Source organism: Corythoichthys intestinalis, chromosome 9, assembly GCF_030265065.1.
Source record: "Corythoichthys intestinalis isolate RoL2023-P3 chromosome 9, ASM3026506v1, whole genome shotgun sequence".
NCBI classification, from domain to species: domain Eukaryota; kingdom Metazoa; phylum Chordata; class Actinopteri; order Syngnathiformes; family Syngnathidae; genus Corythoichthys; species Corythoichthys intestinalis.
The window spans coordinates 52,910,639-52,927,758 of record NC_080403.1 but is presented as its reverse complement, the minus strand read 5'-3'; the positions used below and the strand labels follow the sequence as shown (position 1 = coordinate 52,927,758).

The following is a 17,120-nucleotide window of genomic DNA, read 5'->3' as shown; positions in this document are numbered from 1 at the left end:
GTACTCTTTTTTTATGACGTGCAAAAGAATTTTTTTTCCCCCCTTTGCCATGAAAGGCACAAGCAGAGTCACAACCTGTGAATGTATGGATGCCAATGAGTGCTAAACACACACTAGTGCCAGGAGCTGCAGAGACCTCAGAGACGTCAGTCCTCGTTCTGTTGCCTCCTCCTGTGAAAAAATGCAATTTACACTGTAAATCTATCTGCAGACTTACAGCAATCACTGCCACGTCAGTATCAGGGCTTTTATTGACTACAGCTTGATGTTCTTGAGCCAAAAGGTTTATTTAACCATTGTCACCCATAACAGGTATGCAATAAAAAGTTCTCCTGGATTCACTTTCTATACACTGTACATACATTTTATAACAAAGTTGTATTGATATCTGGGCTAAAAAATGGCATCGTTACAACACTAGTTTAAATAAGATTTTTGTGAGCATAGGTTAATAACAATTAACCTTGTAGCAAAGGCGTGCGTGTGGCTTACCTGTAGTGAATGTCGTTAAAAATCCCAGTCGACGCATTTTCAGCAATATCCTTCGACGGAGCCTGGGGAGAAAGCCATTGTTTGACGCAACCACGCGGCTCTGCACGTTTTTTCCAAATTCCTGCCCTTTTTCGCCCTTGGACAGTTGAGAGATGCATATAGCATAGTTTCGATGCCTTTTGACTAAATTTCGAATGCGGTTTTCTTATCTTTTGTTCATCTTCGCTCGTGTCGTAGTTTGACACGTTCGCCGCCATGTTGTTTGTTTTCCAAACCCATAGCAACAATCCTCGTTTCCTATTGGTGCACGTGACCTAAAATGGCTTCACACACTGACGATACGACTCCGCCGTATCAATATCACTGCGCCACGGGGGAAAAAAAGACCGACACAAAAACGCTAATTACTAAAAAATGACTGGAAACCGTGAGTAGAACTTTTTTTTTGGCACTAATTAGCAACGTATGTAAATTACAATGCAGAGGTTATGTAGATCCACTTTAGTGGAACGAACCAACACAATTTTCGCTCAGCCAATACAGCCTATAAATACTTTGTTGCTGGTTGGGTGAAACAGGTCCTCGTCCACGAAAATTCGGCAGGAATCTATCTTGTGCTTGGAAAGGTGAGTTACGAAATTTTCAATTCAAAATCTTTTGTTCTTGCTAACATCCACTGTCAAGTCTAATGTATTTCATGTCATTTGTCAATGGAGCTAGGGCTTTTAATGTTTATATGGTTTAGCGATAGCACTCTCACTACATACATACGTGTACGTTGTCGGCGATTAGCCTAGCAATGATCTTAATTGTGTTTGTCAGCCCAAAACCCTCTAAATATACGTATATTAAATGCATCTTACCAGATATAAAATGACTACTACATAATCTGTGGTAATTGTTTGGAGCCCCGTTTTCTCGTCGAATTGCAGCAGCCCATCTCGCTCTCTCCTCTCTGGGTCTCTCGGAATCCGGTAGAACTTCAAGTCTCTCCGTCTATCTTCTCTGTTATTGCAACTAGACATGTGCCGGTTACCGGTTCCACGGTTTACCGTGGTGTGAAAACGTCGCGGTTTCAAAACCACTAAAATTTTCCGTCATACCTTAGTACGGTATTCGCTATTTTTCATGTGCCAAAATGCAGCTGAAGTGGCTTTGTGCAGCACCGCTCACCCCTTCCCGTTTGTTGCCGTGAGTGTCACTAAACAGCCAGCAAACCCAAAAACAAATCCTCCAAACACAAGGCGTACTTTTCTTCAATTTATTGAGCTCTCAAATCGTGGTGAAATATACAAATAAATACAATTAAAACGTTGTACAATTGTATTTTTCCACGTGTGATTAGGTTCAACAGGATAGCAATAGCACCATTAAAAAGTTCGCCAAAAACAAAACACACATTTTCCTTTCAAATTCAATATACAAACTAACTAAAACTTACAAAGACGAATGTTAGCCTAGGCTAAACTGGGAGAGGAGCTTCTTTTATGTCTCACAGCCGCTGAGTGAGAGAAACGCTTGAATGAAGGGGGGAAAGAAAAAGAATCGCGTCAAAGATTGCAAATTGAGAGAGGAGGTCTCACTCCTCACTTTTTTTTTTTTTTTTTTTTTTTAGGTGAAACCTTTCCTCAACAATATTTACATTTTAACTAATTTATAAAACTAACTTATACATTTTTTACTAACTTATTAACTTATGAATTCTTTGTTGTTTTTAACACAAAGGCATGGCATCATGTAGATTAGAGTTGACACAGTGGCTGAAAATGGCGAAACTTCACTTGAGCTTCCCCCCTCAAAAAAAAAGTCATACAGTATATATTTTTAATTTTATTTAGAAGTGTTTTTACTTTTTATAGCAATTATTTTGTTCTTACTCTAATATTGAGCAACTTGAGCTGTGGCTGTGGGTATACTCTAGGTCTATTTATTTTAATTTTATTTAATATTTGTTATTTTTTGTTAATTTATTTCTTTTCACATTATATTCATGTTCCAATTTGCAAATATGTTTTGAAAAAATCCTGTTCAATGGATTTTTTTTTTTTTTTTTAAACCCATACATCTCAAAATTTTGGAGCTATAATTGCAATACCGTGAAACCGCGGTATTTTTGCTCACGGTTATCGTACCATGAAAATCTCATACCGGCACATGCCTAATTGCAACCGACCGCCACACACGCTTTCACCATTTTGATTATTAATGTTAACGAGCAGAAAAACACGCCGTAAATAGGAGGAATGTACGTAGCCGTAACAGGTTAACACGATGTGTTGACGGACAATTGGGCGGCACCAGTCAGGAGGGCGGAGTTGTGACGTCACGTGGGTAGGGTCTATTGCCAGACATCCGAAGACGCCTCCGTTACCTTTATTTTTATTTAGATTTCGAACATTACTAAAATTAGTTATCGTGACACACCTAGATACTTCGCAATCATTTATAAATCTCTCTGCTCCCAACCCAGATGAAGAGGACGAACAACCAGCTTTCAGGACCACCCCCATATACCCGGCTGCTGAGGAGTTCTCAGAGGACTACAGGCCCTTTCTCAGACCGAATAATACTTCAAAGCGATATACTAACACCCTGATCTACCTGGACACACATTTCAGGCTCATGAGGGAGGACTTGGTACGGCGACTCCGGGAAGGGATACAGCAGTTGCATCAGGTGCAAACGGAGGCAGACAATACAGATCTGAAAACAAAGCACTTTGATGACATCCTCGTGTATTTTGATGTGAAACTGGAGTCTCCTAAGTGCATGCTGACTGGTCTTGCACATGTTATCCAGTTCGATGTTCAGCCCTTAAAGGTTAGTTACATAAACCACTTAGGTGAATAGTCTAGGAATTCAAACAATCTTTCTCTGAATCAAAAATGTCTTTCCTCAGTTTGTGCGTTGGGAAAACTCCAAGAGATTACTCTTTGGTTCTCTGGTTTGCCTTTCCTCCGATAATTTTGCGAGCTTTCTGTACGCCACTGTGGCAGACCGGAACCCCAAGGATCTTACCAAGGGGAAGGTTACTATTATGTTCACTGAAGACAGCAGATCCAAGTTGGCCAGAATGGAGGTAAGTGAACACGGTGGTTTTGGTCATCTCGTACAATTGGACAAACGCAAACAAGTATTCAGTTGTGGAATATGTCCTTAAGTATTTTGCACGCTAATAGTCTTTCATCCCTCAGGACGAACAGGTTTTTGTGATGGTTGAGACCCCTGCCTACTTTGAGGCCTATCGCTATGTTCTCGAAGGCCTGCAAGAACAAGATGAAAATAACATGCCCTTTCAGAGGTAGGCAAAATTGCAAGAGTGTATTTGATATCCTCCAAAAAACCTTTAGTTCACACTGTTATTTATTGGCCAAGTTCTAATAACGAGAGCTGCAAAGCCTTAGTTTTAAAAAGCCCTCAATCTCGAGTAAATAAGATTATTTAAATCATTAAACTGGCAAATCCCGAAAGAAATGGACAGTGTCCTAATCCATTACTCGTAGAATTTACTATGTTATATGTTACATGAATATGTTATATGTATGTGTGTGTATGTATGCAGGGATTCCCCTACATTTAACAGATTGTGGCGCACCGCCACACCAAAATAAAAGCCGCCACGCCTTGCAAATGACATGCATTTTATTTATTTATTTAATTTTTTTAAGGCTGTTTCAAACTAGCAGCAGCCGAGTGTGAAGAGTTCAGCGGAAACCTATTCATTGTGTATTGTAATGTTCGTAACTATGCGGGGCCACCTTAACTCATTTGACAATCGGCCTGGGGAGCTGTGACGCAAGGGGAACGAGTAGGAAGATTGGGAGAACGAGCGAGATAGCGAGAGATAGAGGTCGCATGTCGTGGCAGCCCGCTGGTATTTTGTTATCGTTTTTCTTTATTATTGTTACCACAATAAAGTGGGTAAGCCAATACAGACTTCTCTCCTTCTTCCCCATATCCGGGGCATTACAATAGTTTGGATCAGACTTTTCGGCGAAAGTGGGCAGTGGATGGCCGTCTTGGACAGAAAGCAAAGTTTGACTGAATTTGCGCGGAGAGGCGGGGCCCAAAATGAAGCCTTGCTCTATTTTCAGAGCACCGGTCACAGTACAAGATTTATTAGTTCAAGCAGAGTAAAATGATACATATTCACGGTACAAGAAAGTCGTTTCCCTGTCCACCGATTGGTAAGAAAAAGCTGTGTGTACGAGTGAAGTGCAGGCGCTCCCGTTAGGGGGAACATTTCACGCGGAGTGGCTATTTTTCGACACAACACCGGCGCGCCAACTTCGACAACGAGGGGCAGGTGTACTTTATCTGTGCTGTTTCGGCTGACGGATATACGCAATTATGGTTGACGAAACTTTGATAAATGCGCTTTTTTTTTCAAGTTTTGCGAGCTCTGGGACACTCGAAAAATGACTCTCATACCTCTCCTTGCTAAGTTAATGGTAACTCGATGTGCGTTTGTGTGGAAATTTAGTTCACGAACATTGAAAAAAAAACTATTCACCTTCTCACCGAATCTAGTAAAACTCTTTGCACGGCTATTAGAATCCCCCACCCCTTGAAATGGGTCCGTTGGCAGAAGGACTGTTATTGTTGTGGTAATGTAGTACTTATAAGGGCCAAATAAAAGGAAAAAGAAGGACTAAGACGGTGGTCTGCAACCCGTGGCTCTAGGGCCGCGTGCGGCTCTTAAGCGCTGCTCCAGAGGTTTTTTTTTTTGAAAATGGAAAAAGATGGGAGAGGGAAATATATTTTTTGTTTTAATAGGATTTCTAGGAGGACAAACATGACACAAACATTCTTTCAGTTCATTAATATTGTAATGAAGTTAAACTTGTAGTGGCATCGTACAACAGAGTATTCACGTGGTGCATCATTCTCTATAGCACAGGTGTCAAACCGATTCCAGAAAGGGCCTAGTGGATGCAGGTTTGCTTTCCAACCAATGAAGATGACACCTTTTCACCAATTAGATCTTTTACATGTGTAATCAGTTAAACTTTGTCAGGTGCTGCTTGTTTCAGCAGGAAGTTCATTGGTTAAACTCTCTGCACGTTATCGGTTGGAACAAAATCCAGCACCCACTAGGCCCTTTCTAGAATTGGTTTGACACCTGTGCTCTATAGGATCCACTGCAGGGAAAATAAACATTTAATCATGAAGGCTAATTTTGTATTTCTAGCCAACTTAGTCATTTCGATAGTAAGCTAATAAAGCTAGTATCAATGCATACAGCCAGTGTTGCTATCATTATAAGGCTTATACAAGGCTTTTAATTTTTTGCGGCTCCCGACATACTGTATCAGTTTTTTATCTTTTATTTTTTGGTCAAATATGGCTCTTTCAACATTTTGGGTTGCCAACCCCTGAGTCACTACGAGATGCAAGTCGTACTATTGCTACGAGAAAAAAAGTCGTATTATTACGTAGGGTAAAGTAGCTGTAATCAGCTACGCATTTTACGTACATGTACCGTAGCTGAGAGCTACGACATTAGCCTAGCTAATGAAATATTTCAAATATATCTTCGTTATGGTTCTTATTAAGGGAAAAAAATAATGGAGAAAAAAAAAATTCGCCGTGGCACGACATGGTAAGGCTGTCCGACTCCGATGCAGCCCACCACCACAGCTTCAAAAAATTCTAGGGGAAACACTGTGTATGTATGTATATATATATATATATATATATACAGTGCCTTGCAAAAGTATTCGGCCCCCTTGAACCTTGCAACCTTTCGCCACATTTCAGGCTTCAAACATAAAGATATAAAATTGTAATTTTTTGTCAAGAATCAACAACAAGTGGGACACAATCGTGAAGTGGGACAAAATTTATTTGATAATTTCAACTTTTTTAACAAATAAAAAACTGAAAAGTGGGGCGTGCAATATCATTCGGCCCCCTTGCGTTAATACTTTGTAGCGCCACCTTTTGCTCCAATTACAGCTGCAAGTCGCTTGGGGTATGTTTCTATCAGTTTTGCACATCGAGAGACTGACATTCTTGCCCATTCTTCCTTGCAAAACAGCTCGAGCTCAGTGAGGTTGGATGGAGAGTGTTTGTGAACAGCAGTCTTCAGCTCTTTCCACAGATTCTCGATTGGATTCAGGTCTGGACTTTGACTTGGCCATTCTAACACCTGGATACGTTTATTTTTTAACCATTCCATTGTAGATTTGGCTTTATGTTTTGGATCATTGTCCTGTTGGAAGATAAATCTCCGTCCCAGTCTCAGGTCTTGCGCAGATACCAACAGGTTTTCTTCCAGAATGTTCCTGTATTTGGCTGCATCCATCTTCCCGTCAATTTTAACCATCTTCCCTGTCCCTGCTGAAGAAAAGCAGGCCCAAACCATGATGCTGCCACCACCATGTTTGACAGTGGGGATGGTGTGTTCAGGGTGATGAGCTGTGTTGCTTTTACGCCAAACATATCGTTTTGCATTGTGGCCAAAAAGTTCAATTTTGGTTTCATCTGACCAGAGCACCTTCTTCCACATGTTTGGTGTGTCTCCCAGGTGGCTTGTGGCAAACTTTAAACGAGACTTTTTATGGATATCTTTGAGAAATGGCTTTCTTCTTGCCACTCTTCCATAAAGGCCAGATTTGTGCAGTGTACGACTGATTGTTGTCCTATGGACAGACTCTCCCACCTCAGCTGTAGATCTCTGCAGTTCATCCAGAGTGATCATGGGCCTCTTGGCTGCATCTCTGATCAGTTTTCTCCTTGTTTGAGAAGAAAGTTTGGAAGGACGGCTGGGTCTTGGTAGATTTGCAGTGGTCTGATGCTCCTTCCATTTCAATATGATGGCTTGCACAGTGCTCCTTGAGATGTTTAAAGCTTGGGAAATCTTTTTGTATCCAAATCCGGCTTTAAACTTCTCCACAACAGTATCTCGGACCTGCCTGGTGTGTTCCTTGATTTTCATAATGCTCTCTGCACTTTAAACAGAACCCTGAGACTATCACAGAGCAGGTGCATTTATACGGAGACTTGATTACACACATTTGGATTCTATTTATCATCATCGGTCATTTAGGACAACATTGGATCATTCAGAGATCCTCACTGAACTTCTGGAGTGAGTTTGCTGCACTGAAAGTAAAGGGGCCGAATAATATTGCACGCCCCACTTTTCAGTTTTTTATTTGTTAAAAAAGTTTAAATTATCCAATAAATGTTGTTGAATACTTTTGCAAGGCACTGTGTATATACAGTGCCTTGCAAAAGTATTCGGCCCCCTTGAATCTTGCAACCTTTCGCCACATTTCAGGCTTCAAACATAAAGATATGAAATTAAATTTTTTTGTCAAGAATCAACAACAAGTAGGACACAATCGTGAAGTGGAACAACATTTATTGGATAATTTAAACTTTTTTAACAAATAAAAAACTGAAAAGTGGGGCGTGCAATATTATTCGGCCCCTTTACTTTCAGTGCAGCAAACTCACTCCAGAAGTTCAGTGAGGATCTCTGAATGATCCAGTGTTGTCCTAAATGACCAATGATGATAAATAGAATCCACCTGTGTGTAATCAAGTCTCCTTTTAAATGCACCTGCTCTGTGATAGTCTCAGGGTTCTGTTTAAAGTGCAGAGAGCATTATGAAAACCAAGGAACACACCAGGCAGGTCCGAGATACTGTTGTGGAGAAGTTTAAAGCCGGATTTGGATACAAAAAGATTTCCCAAGCTTTAAACATCTCAAGGAGCACTGTGCAAGCCATCATATTGAAATGGAAGGAGCATCAGACCACTGCAAAACTACCAAGACCCGGCCGTCCTTCCAAACTTTCTTCTCAAACAAGGAGAAAACTGATCAGAGATGCAGCCAAGAAGCCCATGATCACTCTGGATGAACTGCAGAGATCTACAGCTGAGGTGGGAGAGTCTGTCCATAGGACAACAATCAGTCGTACACTGCACAAATCTGGCCTTTTATGGAAGAGTGGCAAGAAGAAAGCCATTTCTAAAAGATATCCATAAAAAGTCTCGTTTAAAGTTTGCCACAAGCCACCTGGGAGACACACCAAACATGTGAAAGAAGGTGCTCTGGTCAGATGAAACCAAAATTGAACTTTTTGGCCACAATGCAAAACGATATGTTTGGCATAAAAGCAACCCAGCTCATCACCCTGAACACACCATCCCCACTGTCAAACATGGTGGTGGCAGCATCATGGTTTGGGCCTGCTTTTCTTCAGCAGGGACAGGGAAGATGGTTAAAATTGACGGGAAGATGGATGCAGCCAAATACAGGAACATTCTGGAAGAAAACCTGTTGGTATCTGCACAAGACCTGAGACTGGGACGGAGATTTATCTTCCAACAGGACAATGATCCAAAACATAAAGCCAAATCTACAATGGAATGGTTCAAAAATAAACGTATCCAGGTGTTAGAATGGCCAATGCAAAGTTCAGACCTGAATCCAATCGAGAATCTGTGGAAAGAGCTGAAGACTGCTGTTCACAAACACTCTCCATCCAACCTCACTGAGCTGGAGCTGTTTTGCAAGGAAGAATGGGCAAGAATGTCAGTCTCTCGATGTGCAAAACTGATTGAAACATACCCCAAGCGACTTGCAGCTGTAATTGGAGCAAAAGGTGGCGCTACAAAGTATTAACGCAAGGGGGCCGAATAATATTGCACGCCCCACTTTTCAGTTTTTTATTTGTTAAAAAAGTTTAAATTATCCAATAAATTTTGTTCCACTTCACCATTGTGTCCCACTTGTTGTTGATTCTTGACAAAAAATTATTTTATTTCTTAATGTTTGAAGCCTGAAATGTGGCGAAAGGTTACAAGGTTCAAGGGGGCCGAATACTTTTGCAAGGCACTGTATATATATATATATATATATATATATATATATATATATATATATATATATATACTGCGTATGTATAGATATATATACATCAATATACTTATTTTGTCTGTGCTATGCTAATCAGGCTAGTAATGCAAATATACAGAAAGTTAGAAATATAACTGCGGCCTTTCGTATATATACATATGAACAACTTAAATCTTTCAATCCACATATTTTTGTACTTGCTGATAAACACACAGACAACATTTAGATGACGAGAAGCTTAAACATTTTGCCTCAGTAAAGGTAGGTCCGAGCTTTTGGTGGCCAAAAATATGCCGAAATAGAACAAATTGCAAAATGTAACTCACCACCAGGGGGATCCAAAACCACACAACATGCAAAAAACTTGGCATTTTTAACAGCCTGTTTGCAAAGATGACCCAAGATGCATGATGCTGCGTTTAATCGACTAGTAAAATATGAAACGTTTAATTATGAGTAGCCGGTTAAACGATTGAATGACTAGTCGCACACATCTTTAGTCCCAAAGTGTCACCTACTGTTATATGATGTCATAGTGTCTCAACACTTGCAGGTATATTGTGGAGTGTGCCACAGATGTATGGGCACCTGCATATCTGAGAAGAAGTGACATTTACAATCTTTCATCCATTGCTGATGATATCTACAAGGCGTGTATCCGACCATTTCACTCCCTGAATGACAACGCCTGGCCTCAAAAAGAGGTGTTCAGTTTGGATGAGTCCCAAATGAAAGCCCTCCAACTGGCTCTGACAAAGGAGCTGGCCATTATACAGGGACCCCCTGGAACTGGTAACGACTTCAAAAACATCTGAATTTTGTTAAGGTTTAGAAATGTTTTAGGGGTTTCAAATATAATCTTGCATGTTTGTTTGTTTTTTGTTTTTGTTTTTTTATAGGAAAAACTCATGTCGGTTTAAAGATAGCAAAGGCTATTCTGAAAAACGAAGATCTCTGGAAAGATCCAGGGAGGAATTCTCCAATTCTGGTTGTTTGTTACACTAACCATGCATTGGATCAGTTCCTCGAGGGTAATTAGCCGAGTGGCTCACATTTGTGCTTTAGGCAACATTTTTTTTTTTGTTAAATCGACAGTTGTTCCATGTTGTATTTAGGATAATCACATTTTATTTCTTGCAAAGGGATCTTCAAGTTCATGCATTCAGGCATCGTGAGAGTGGGGGGCCGCAGCAACAGTGAGATCCTGAAGCCTTTCAATCTGAGGGAGCTGGTCACTTTACCCAAGTTCAAACAGAAACGGCCATCTTACCTTAATCAAGGATTCAAAGATGTGAGCTTCTCAATGTATTGCTGTGCATGTACGACCTTAGAAGACTTTGTTTCGCTAGACTTCTTTCCTACATATAAGTTTGCCGTTCAAGATTTATTATTTCAACTTACTTTCTTGACACCGAATTACTGTACTACTTTCCTACTTAGAAAAGGCATTTGGTGGCATCTAATAGTCTTACATAGGGTTATCCCAAACACATAGTTTTGCACTCTGGTTAGAGTCTGAGTCACTTGAATTTTATTTTGGAATGGAATGGAATTTTATTGTCATCATCATCATCGGTATCATTGACAATCATTGACAATTACAAAATGTGATATGATTTGCCCGAAGGAACCGAAGAAGAAGACAAAGGTGGACGAGATGAAGCATATGCTAATCAGTTTCCCGTCCCCCATACAACTAAAGATGCACATTCAGGCATGGAACATACATCAAAACTGAACAATAAATTTCAGGGCGTACAAGGTTATGGCTTAGTCATGTCCCTGACATTTTTGCATCTCTTTGCTGTGGAACATTTTGTTGTGGCTATGTGTGTGGCAAAAGTGATTATGTGTTATCACAGCTGGTGTAAGTAGCAGCAACAATTGGCGCACTCAAAGGTCACTGTAACAGTTTCCCCAGACATGTATGTATAAAATCAAACAACATGCTGTACATACTTATCCCAAGATTAATGTCTCCACAACGAAAACATGCTTATTATTCGTTTTATACAGTATGTTTTCCATACACTAGACATTTGAATCAGGAGCTCGGTAGACACAGCAGATAATTACGTTTTTACAATTGGGGATTAGGAGCTCAATTATAATACATTCAAGGAGATTGTCAATCATAATCGTGTCATGTTATGTCCGTGCAAATTAAAGTCATAGCCTTTGTTATCTTTACTAGATAATCCTTAGCGTGTTCGAGATTCTTGTAGAGACTCCTGCCGTTGATAGGTTTCAGCATACCATCCACATCCGCGAGTTGTTATACTGATCCGGTGTGTGGTGTTTACAGTTATCCAGCTATTTTAGTTAGCTGGTCAAGACTCGTGATAGCTGTTATCTTCATATCTTGCGTCTTGACAAGGATCCTGCAATCAGAGACCCAGGTGTTGGCTATTTTCCCAGTTTTCTTGAGTTGACGTGCTTTTCTTGCAATTTCGGCATTTCGGCGAGTCAAGTTGTCGTCCAAAAAAATCTTCGACCCTTTCAGGTGGCGGCGCTGGTTAAGCAGGGCAGTCTTGGTCGTGTGGTCTGCCAGCTTCATGAGCACCGTCGCCGGTCCTCTCCCCCCAGATGGGAGCAGAAGGCAGCGATGGATGTCCAGCGGTTCCATGTTTATTCCATACTCTTTCAGCTTGCAAATTGCCAGTTGCGCCACTGTGTCCCCTGGGCAGGCGTCAGTTGTAATCCAGAAATGATGAGCTCATCTGCGCATCGGCACTGGTCGAGATCGTCAGCCAAAATTTCTAGCCTCTTGATGCGAACATCTTTCTCCTCGACCGCCTGCTTGAGTTTCTCGTTTTCAGCGCGAAGTAACTGGAGCTCTTTGACGATTTCTTGATTCTGGTTTTGACTCAAGCCAGTCAAGGAGACCTCCAACTTCTGTATGGGGAATTTTATTTCATCCAAGTCTCCAGGTTTCAGATTCTTTGGAGCCATACTGGGAGTCGAGCTTGCTGGCCCTGAGCGCTTATCGGTTAAGATAAGAGAGTGCTTCAGGAGCTCAGAGTGCGTCTGTACGCCTTGAAGGCTGAGCAGCGAAAATTTTATTGATTTATATGGTAAATGGAGAGTACTTATATAGCTCATTTATCTACATGGTTACCATGTCCAAAGCGCTTTACATTAGCACACATTTATCCTTTCACGCACACATTCGCAAACCAATGGTGCCGAAACAGTCAGTCGTTTCTCTTGACAATATCCTAAAGTGATCCCTCAATTATCACGGTTATTGGCGACCAAGACTGACCATATAAAATGAAAAACTGTGAACTATATCACCTCCTATTTTTAATATACAATTTATTTGCATAGACTTCACAATTTATTGACGGGGCGCGGGGCTGATTAATAGGGGGGCCTGCATTGTTTGCGTGGCCGTCAAAGATGACCGCGTGGAATCGCAGACAAAGAGCTTTTTCCGTTGAAAATTCTTGTGAATGAATGCTTAAATCCCTGAATTCTTTATAGATATGGACATAAAACAGTCTTGATTCTTGGTTAAAAGCGAATATACGTATAGTTAGCATTTATTTTACGTAAATATTGCAAGCTATGATGCTAGTCAGTAAGCAAATGTAGCGGCCGCCTCAGGAAAACTGCTTTTTCTGTTGGAAATTCTTTTGAATAAATGCTTAAAATGTCCGAATTCTTTATAGATATGGACATAAAACAGTCTCCATTCTTGGTATAAAGCAAAAAAAAAAAAAAACGTGTAGTTAGCATTTATTTTATGTAAATATTGCAAATTATGATGCTAGCCAGTAAGCCTTATGAAAACAAAGAGCTTTTTCCGTTGGAAATTCTTGTGAATTAATGCTTAAATCCCTGAATTCTTTATAGATATGGACGTAAAATAGTCTCGATTCTTGTTTAAATGCAAAAAAAAAAAAATGTGCATGTAGCATTTATGTTATGTAAATATTGCAAACTATGATGCTAGTCAGTGAGCAGATGTAGCGGCTGCCTTGGGAGACAAAAAGCTTTTTCCGTTGAAAATTCTTGTGAATAAATGCTTAAATCCCTGAATTCTTCATAGATATGGATGTAAAACAGTCTCGATTCTTGGTTAAAAGCAAAAAAAAAAAAAAAAAACATGCAGTTAATATTTAGTTAAATATTTCTTAATATTAATCATATTTATTTAAATATTGCGAACTATGATGCTTGTCAGTAAGCAAATGTAGCGGCTGCCTTGTGAAAAGAGAGCTTTTTCCGTTGGAAATTCTTGTGAATAAATGCTTAAATCCCTGAATTGACGCCAATGTCGTAGCGGCTAATTTCTCCAAAATTTTTCACAACGTTTCAAAATGTATGCATGGTACGAAAATATAATAATTACCTTGAATCTGCAAACAAATCACTCCTGAGACAATCCTTCCCATTTGTACAGCTTTCGTACTTTTCCAACCTAAATCCGGCGTTGGATCGCTGCATGTGTTTAAGAATAACTGTGACCGACTTGGACCGACTCACGCGAAGTGTAAGACGGCCCCCTACTTGAAGGCGTGGCGCAGTGTGGAATTGGGAATGTGTCCTGTCAATATAATTATGAAGTTATTTGTGTGTGTACATATAATATCAATAAGTGTATATAAAACCCTATAAATGCATATGTTTTCATTAGAATATTAAATAACAGTTTGAAGCATCGGATTAAACTCGGATTATTCTGAAGCTTTGGTGGTGTTGGGCTGCATCAAAGTCGGACAGCCCCACATGTTGTGCTGTGGCGAAATTGCGTCAGATCATGACTAATGAGAATTTTTTTAACAACATTTATTTTTTTCAAAAAAGAACCATAACAAAGATCTATTTGAAATATTTCATTAGCCAGGTTAATGAAATATTTCGAAATGTGACGGTCTACATTTACGATGCAGTACTGGAGCCAAATAAAAAATGAATAAATAAAATGACTACGAGAAATTTGCTATACGGGGAAAAAAGTGCCTATATAATGCATATATTTTTTTGTACAGATTCGCACTGAGTTAAATTTTTTGGAAGATGAGATTAAAAACCATACCCGGAAACTTCAATGCACTTTAATGGGTGTCCTGAATGACAGAATCCTCCAGAAATTCATGAAGGAAAGCCACTGGGCCAGTCTGCACAAACCAATTGTAAGTGTATCGTGTTTATTACTGCGAAGGTGATCATTTGACTGCGTGTCAACGTAAATATTGAGCTTGTGGGGGAAAAAAATACTTGTCATTGCAGGACCTCGGAATGTGGTTTGGCAAGTCCAGTTTATTGATGGAGTGGTTAGGTTTGACTCCCGGCAGCGTCCAGCAGATGGAGACTGAGGACGGGAATGGGAATGAAGGTGAGGGGCTGAACATACACAAAGAAATGCATGGAATTGGTTTGCAGTCATATACAATGTAAACTTGCATCAAAATAATAATTTGGCATTAAAACAATTTTTTTTTTTTATCTCTGATGACGCAGATGAGGAAGTAACAGGGATGCAGCAGGACGAGGAGGTCATTGAAATTGCAGAGGAGGCTGAACTGATCCAGGCCGAACGCATCGTCGAGGACGAAATTGACTTGGGACGTCGCAAGGACCCCAAAAAGGAACGTGAAATGGAGGAGGCAGCCCTGAAACTGATGCAGAGAGAAATGCTGGCGAGCGTAGATCAGGACGACAAAACTTCTGAGCAGACTCCAGAAGAATGGATGGTAAATTTTCTATTGTCATCCTAGAAAGGTGCTATAAAATGGTGAGCTTTTCAAAAACATGAAAACAACTGCATTTATTTAATTCTCCATGTGGTAATACTATTTGAGTGCAAAATTTGTTTTCCATTCCCTCTCAAATTTTCCAGTTTTTTGTTTACAGTTGCATGGTTATTCCACCCGAAACAATGCATCAGGGAACGCCCACTTTTTTCAGCTATTCTGGTTGTGACATCACAACCAGAATTGATGTTCATGTCTAGAACTGCAGCTATCGTTTATTTGTGTCATCGATTAATCGATGAACTAGTTAGTTCGAATATTTGAGTAATCGGATAAGAAACATAAACAATTAAAATATCTGAGCTGAGCCTCAAACGGTATAAAAAAATAAATAAATGAGGGTCTAATTTAGTGCTGTCAAATTTATCGTGTTAACGGGCAGTAATTATTTTTTAAATTACGTTAAAATATTTGACGCATTTAACGCCCAATGATACCGTTTTTTGCATATTGAGAGCTAAGAGGCAGAGAAAGGTGTCTTGTTTTGTGCTTTTTCTTGACAAAGGTATGCCACACGCGACGAGCTTGCACTGTTTTTTTATTAGCACATTCAACTAGGGCTGTCCCAAACGACTAATTTTTTCCCCAATTAGTCAGCCGACTACCGTATTTTTCGGACTATAAGTTGCGTTTTTTTTTTTCATATTTTGGCTGGGGGTGCGACTTATATTCAGGAGCGACTTATGTGTGGAATTATTAACACATTATGATATAATTTCACATATTATTTTGGTGTTTTGCAGTGACACTGATGGTTTTGTAAAGTTGTTAGCATGTTCTTATGCTATAGTTATCTGAATAACTCTTTATAGCTATGGCCACGTTCGCGTTCTGCCTTTGGCAGTGTATGTTCAATTGTATTATTGACTTTTTTATCTTGAAATGGATGCATTTAGTTTGTGGCGCTTTCACGCCCACGTGAGGGCGCTCTCGCACTTGTTTACGTGACACGCCAGAAGAAGACGGGCAGCTACGTAGCTCTGAGTGAGTGAGTGTGGGCGAGTTAGCTAGAGAGAATAGACGGATGCGAACCTACTTTCATTGTTTATGCTTTTAAATCATCTCCACAGAGGCAACGCCTGCGTGTATCATCTTTTCTGTTGTTGTTGTGTGTTTTCCACCCGCGATCGGACACTTAGAGCCAGTTATGTGGTTGTTTGAACGATGTGCTAATGATAGCGAACGCATGCTAACCTGTTACTTATTACTAATAGTACCTAATTATCATTTATTTACGTTGATGCGAACCTGTTTTCTATCGAGGACCAAATTGATTCAGCAAATTATACGGACGTCCAGCATTGTCTTTTGGGAGTTCGCTGTATAGCCAGGACAGGCCGTAGCGTAGGACATTATATTCACATTTCGTTGTTCATGCACTGTACACTGCACATTTATTTAGCATGTTGTTCTCTATTGTATTTTTATATTAAATTGCCTTTCAAGATGACATGTCTGTTCTATGTGTTGGATTTTATCAAGTAAATCTCCCCCTCCGGTGCGACTTGTATATGTTTTTTTTTTCTCTTCGTTGAGCATTTTATGGCTGGATCGACTTATACTCAGGAGCGACTTGTAGTCCGAAAAATACGGTATTTTTTATTTATTTTTTATTGACACCTTGTGGTGTATTTCACCTTACGTAGTTAAAGACACTGTGGAAGAACGACAGGGAGCCCATGTGCCAATGGCGAGCTACCAGTTTATTTTTTGATTGAAAATTTTATTAAAACGAAAACATTAAGAGGGATTTTAATATAAAATTAGTAGAGACGTGATCGGGTCCAATCACGTCATTTTCAAAGTATCGGAATCGGCAAAAAATATCGGACATGCCTTTTTTTGATATATATATATATTTTTTTTTAAATAAATCGTTTTCTAATTGTATTTAACGTTACAGACATAATATGTTACAGTCATCCAGAGTCTTTAGTTTTGGCTTAAGGTAGGGTTATCAAATTTATCCCGATAATGGCGGTAATTAATTTTTT

The 17,120-nt window shown here is 39.8% G+C and overlaps 1 protein-coding gene across 4 annotated transcripts in view; it reads left to right on the top strand.

Moving 5' to 3' along the window:
• The window catches only part of znfx1 (zinc finger, NFX1-type containing 1), a 62,236-nt gene that overhangs the window by 18,810 nt on the left and 26,306 nt on the right, over positions 1–17,120 (top strand). For all 4 annotated transcript variants that reach the window (XM_057845567.1, XM_057845566.1, XM_057845564.1 and 1 more), the window contains 9 exons: positions 2,963–3,312; positions 3,392–3,571; positions 3,687–3,793; positions 9,918–10,156; positions 10,264–10,395; positions 10,507–10,655; positions 14,362–14,505; positions 14,603–14,708; positions 14,834–15,066. In XM_057845567.1, coding sequence (XP_057701550.1) covers positions 2,963–3,312; positions 3,392–3,571; positions 3,687–3,793; positions 9,918–10,156; positions 10,264–10,395; positions 10,507–10,655; positions 14,362–14,505; positions 14,603–14,708; positions 14,834–15,066 — 1,640 coding nt within the window. The remainder of the gene's footprint in view (positions 1–2,962; positions 3,313–3,391; positions 3,572–3,686; positions 3,794–9,917; positions 10,157–10,263; positions 10,396–10,506; positions 10,656–14,361; positions 14,506–14,602; positions 14,709–14,833; positions 15,067–17,120) is intronic.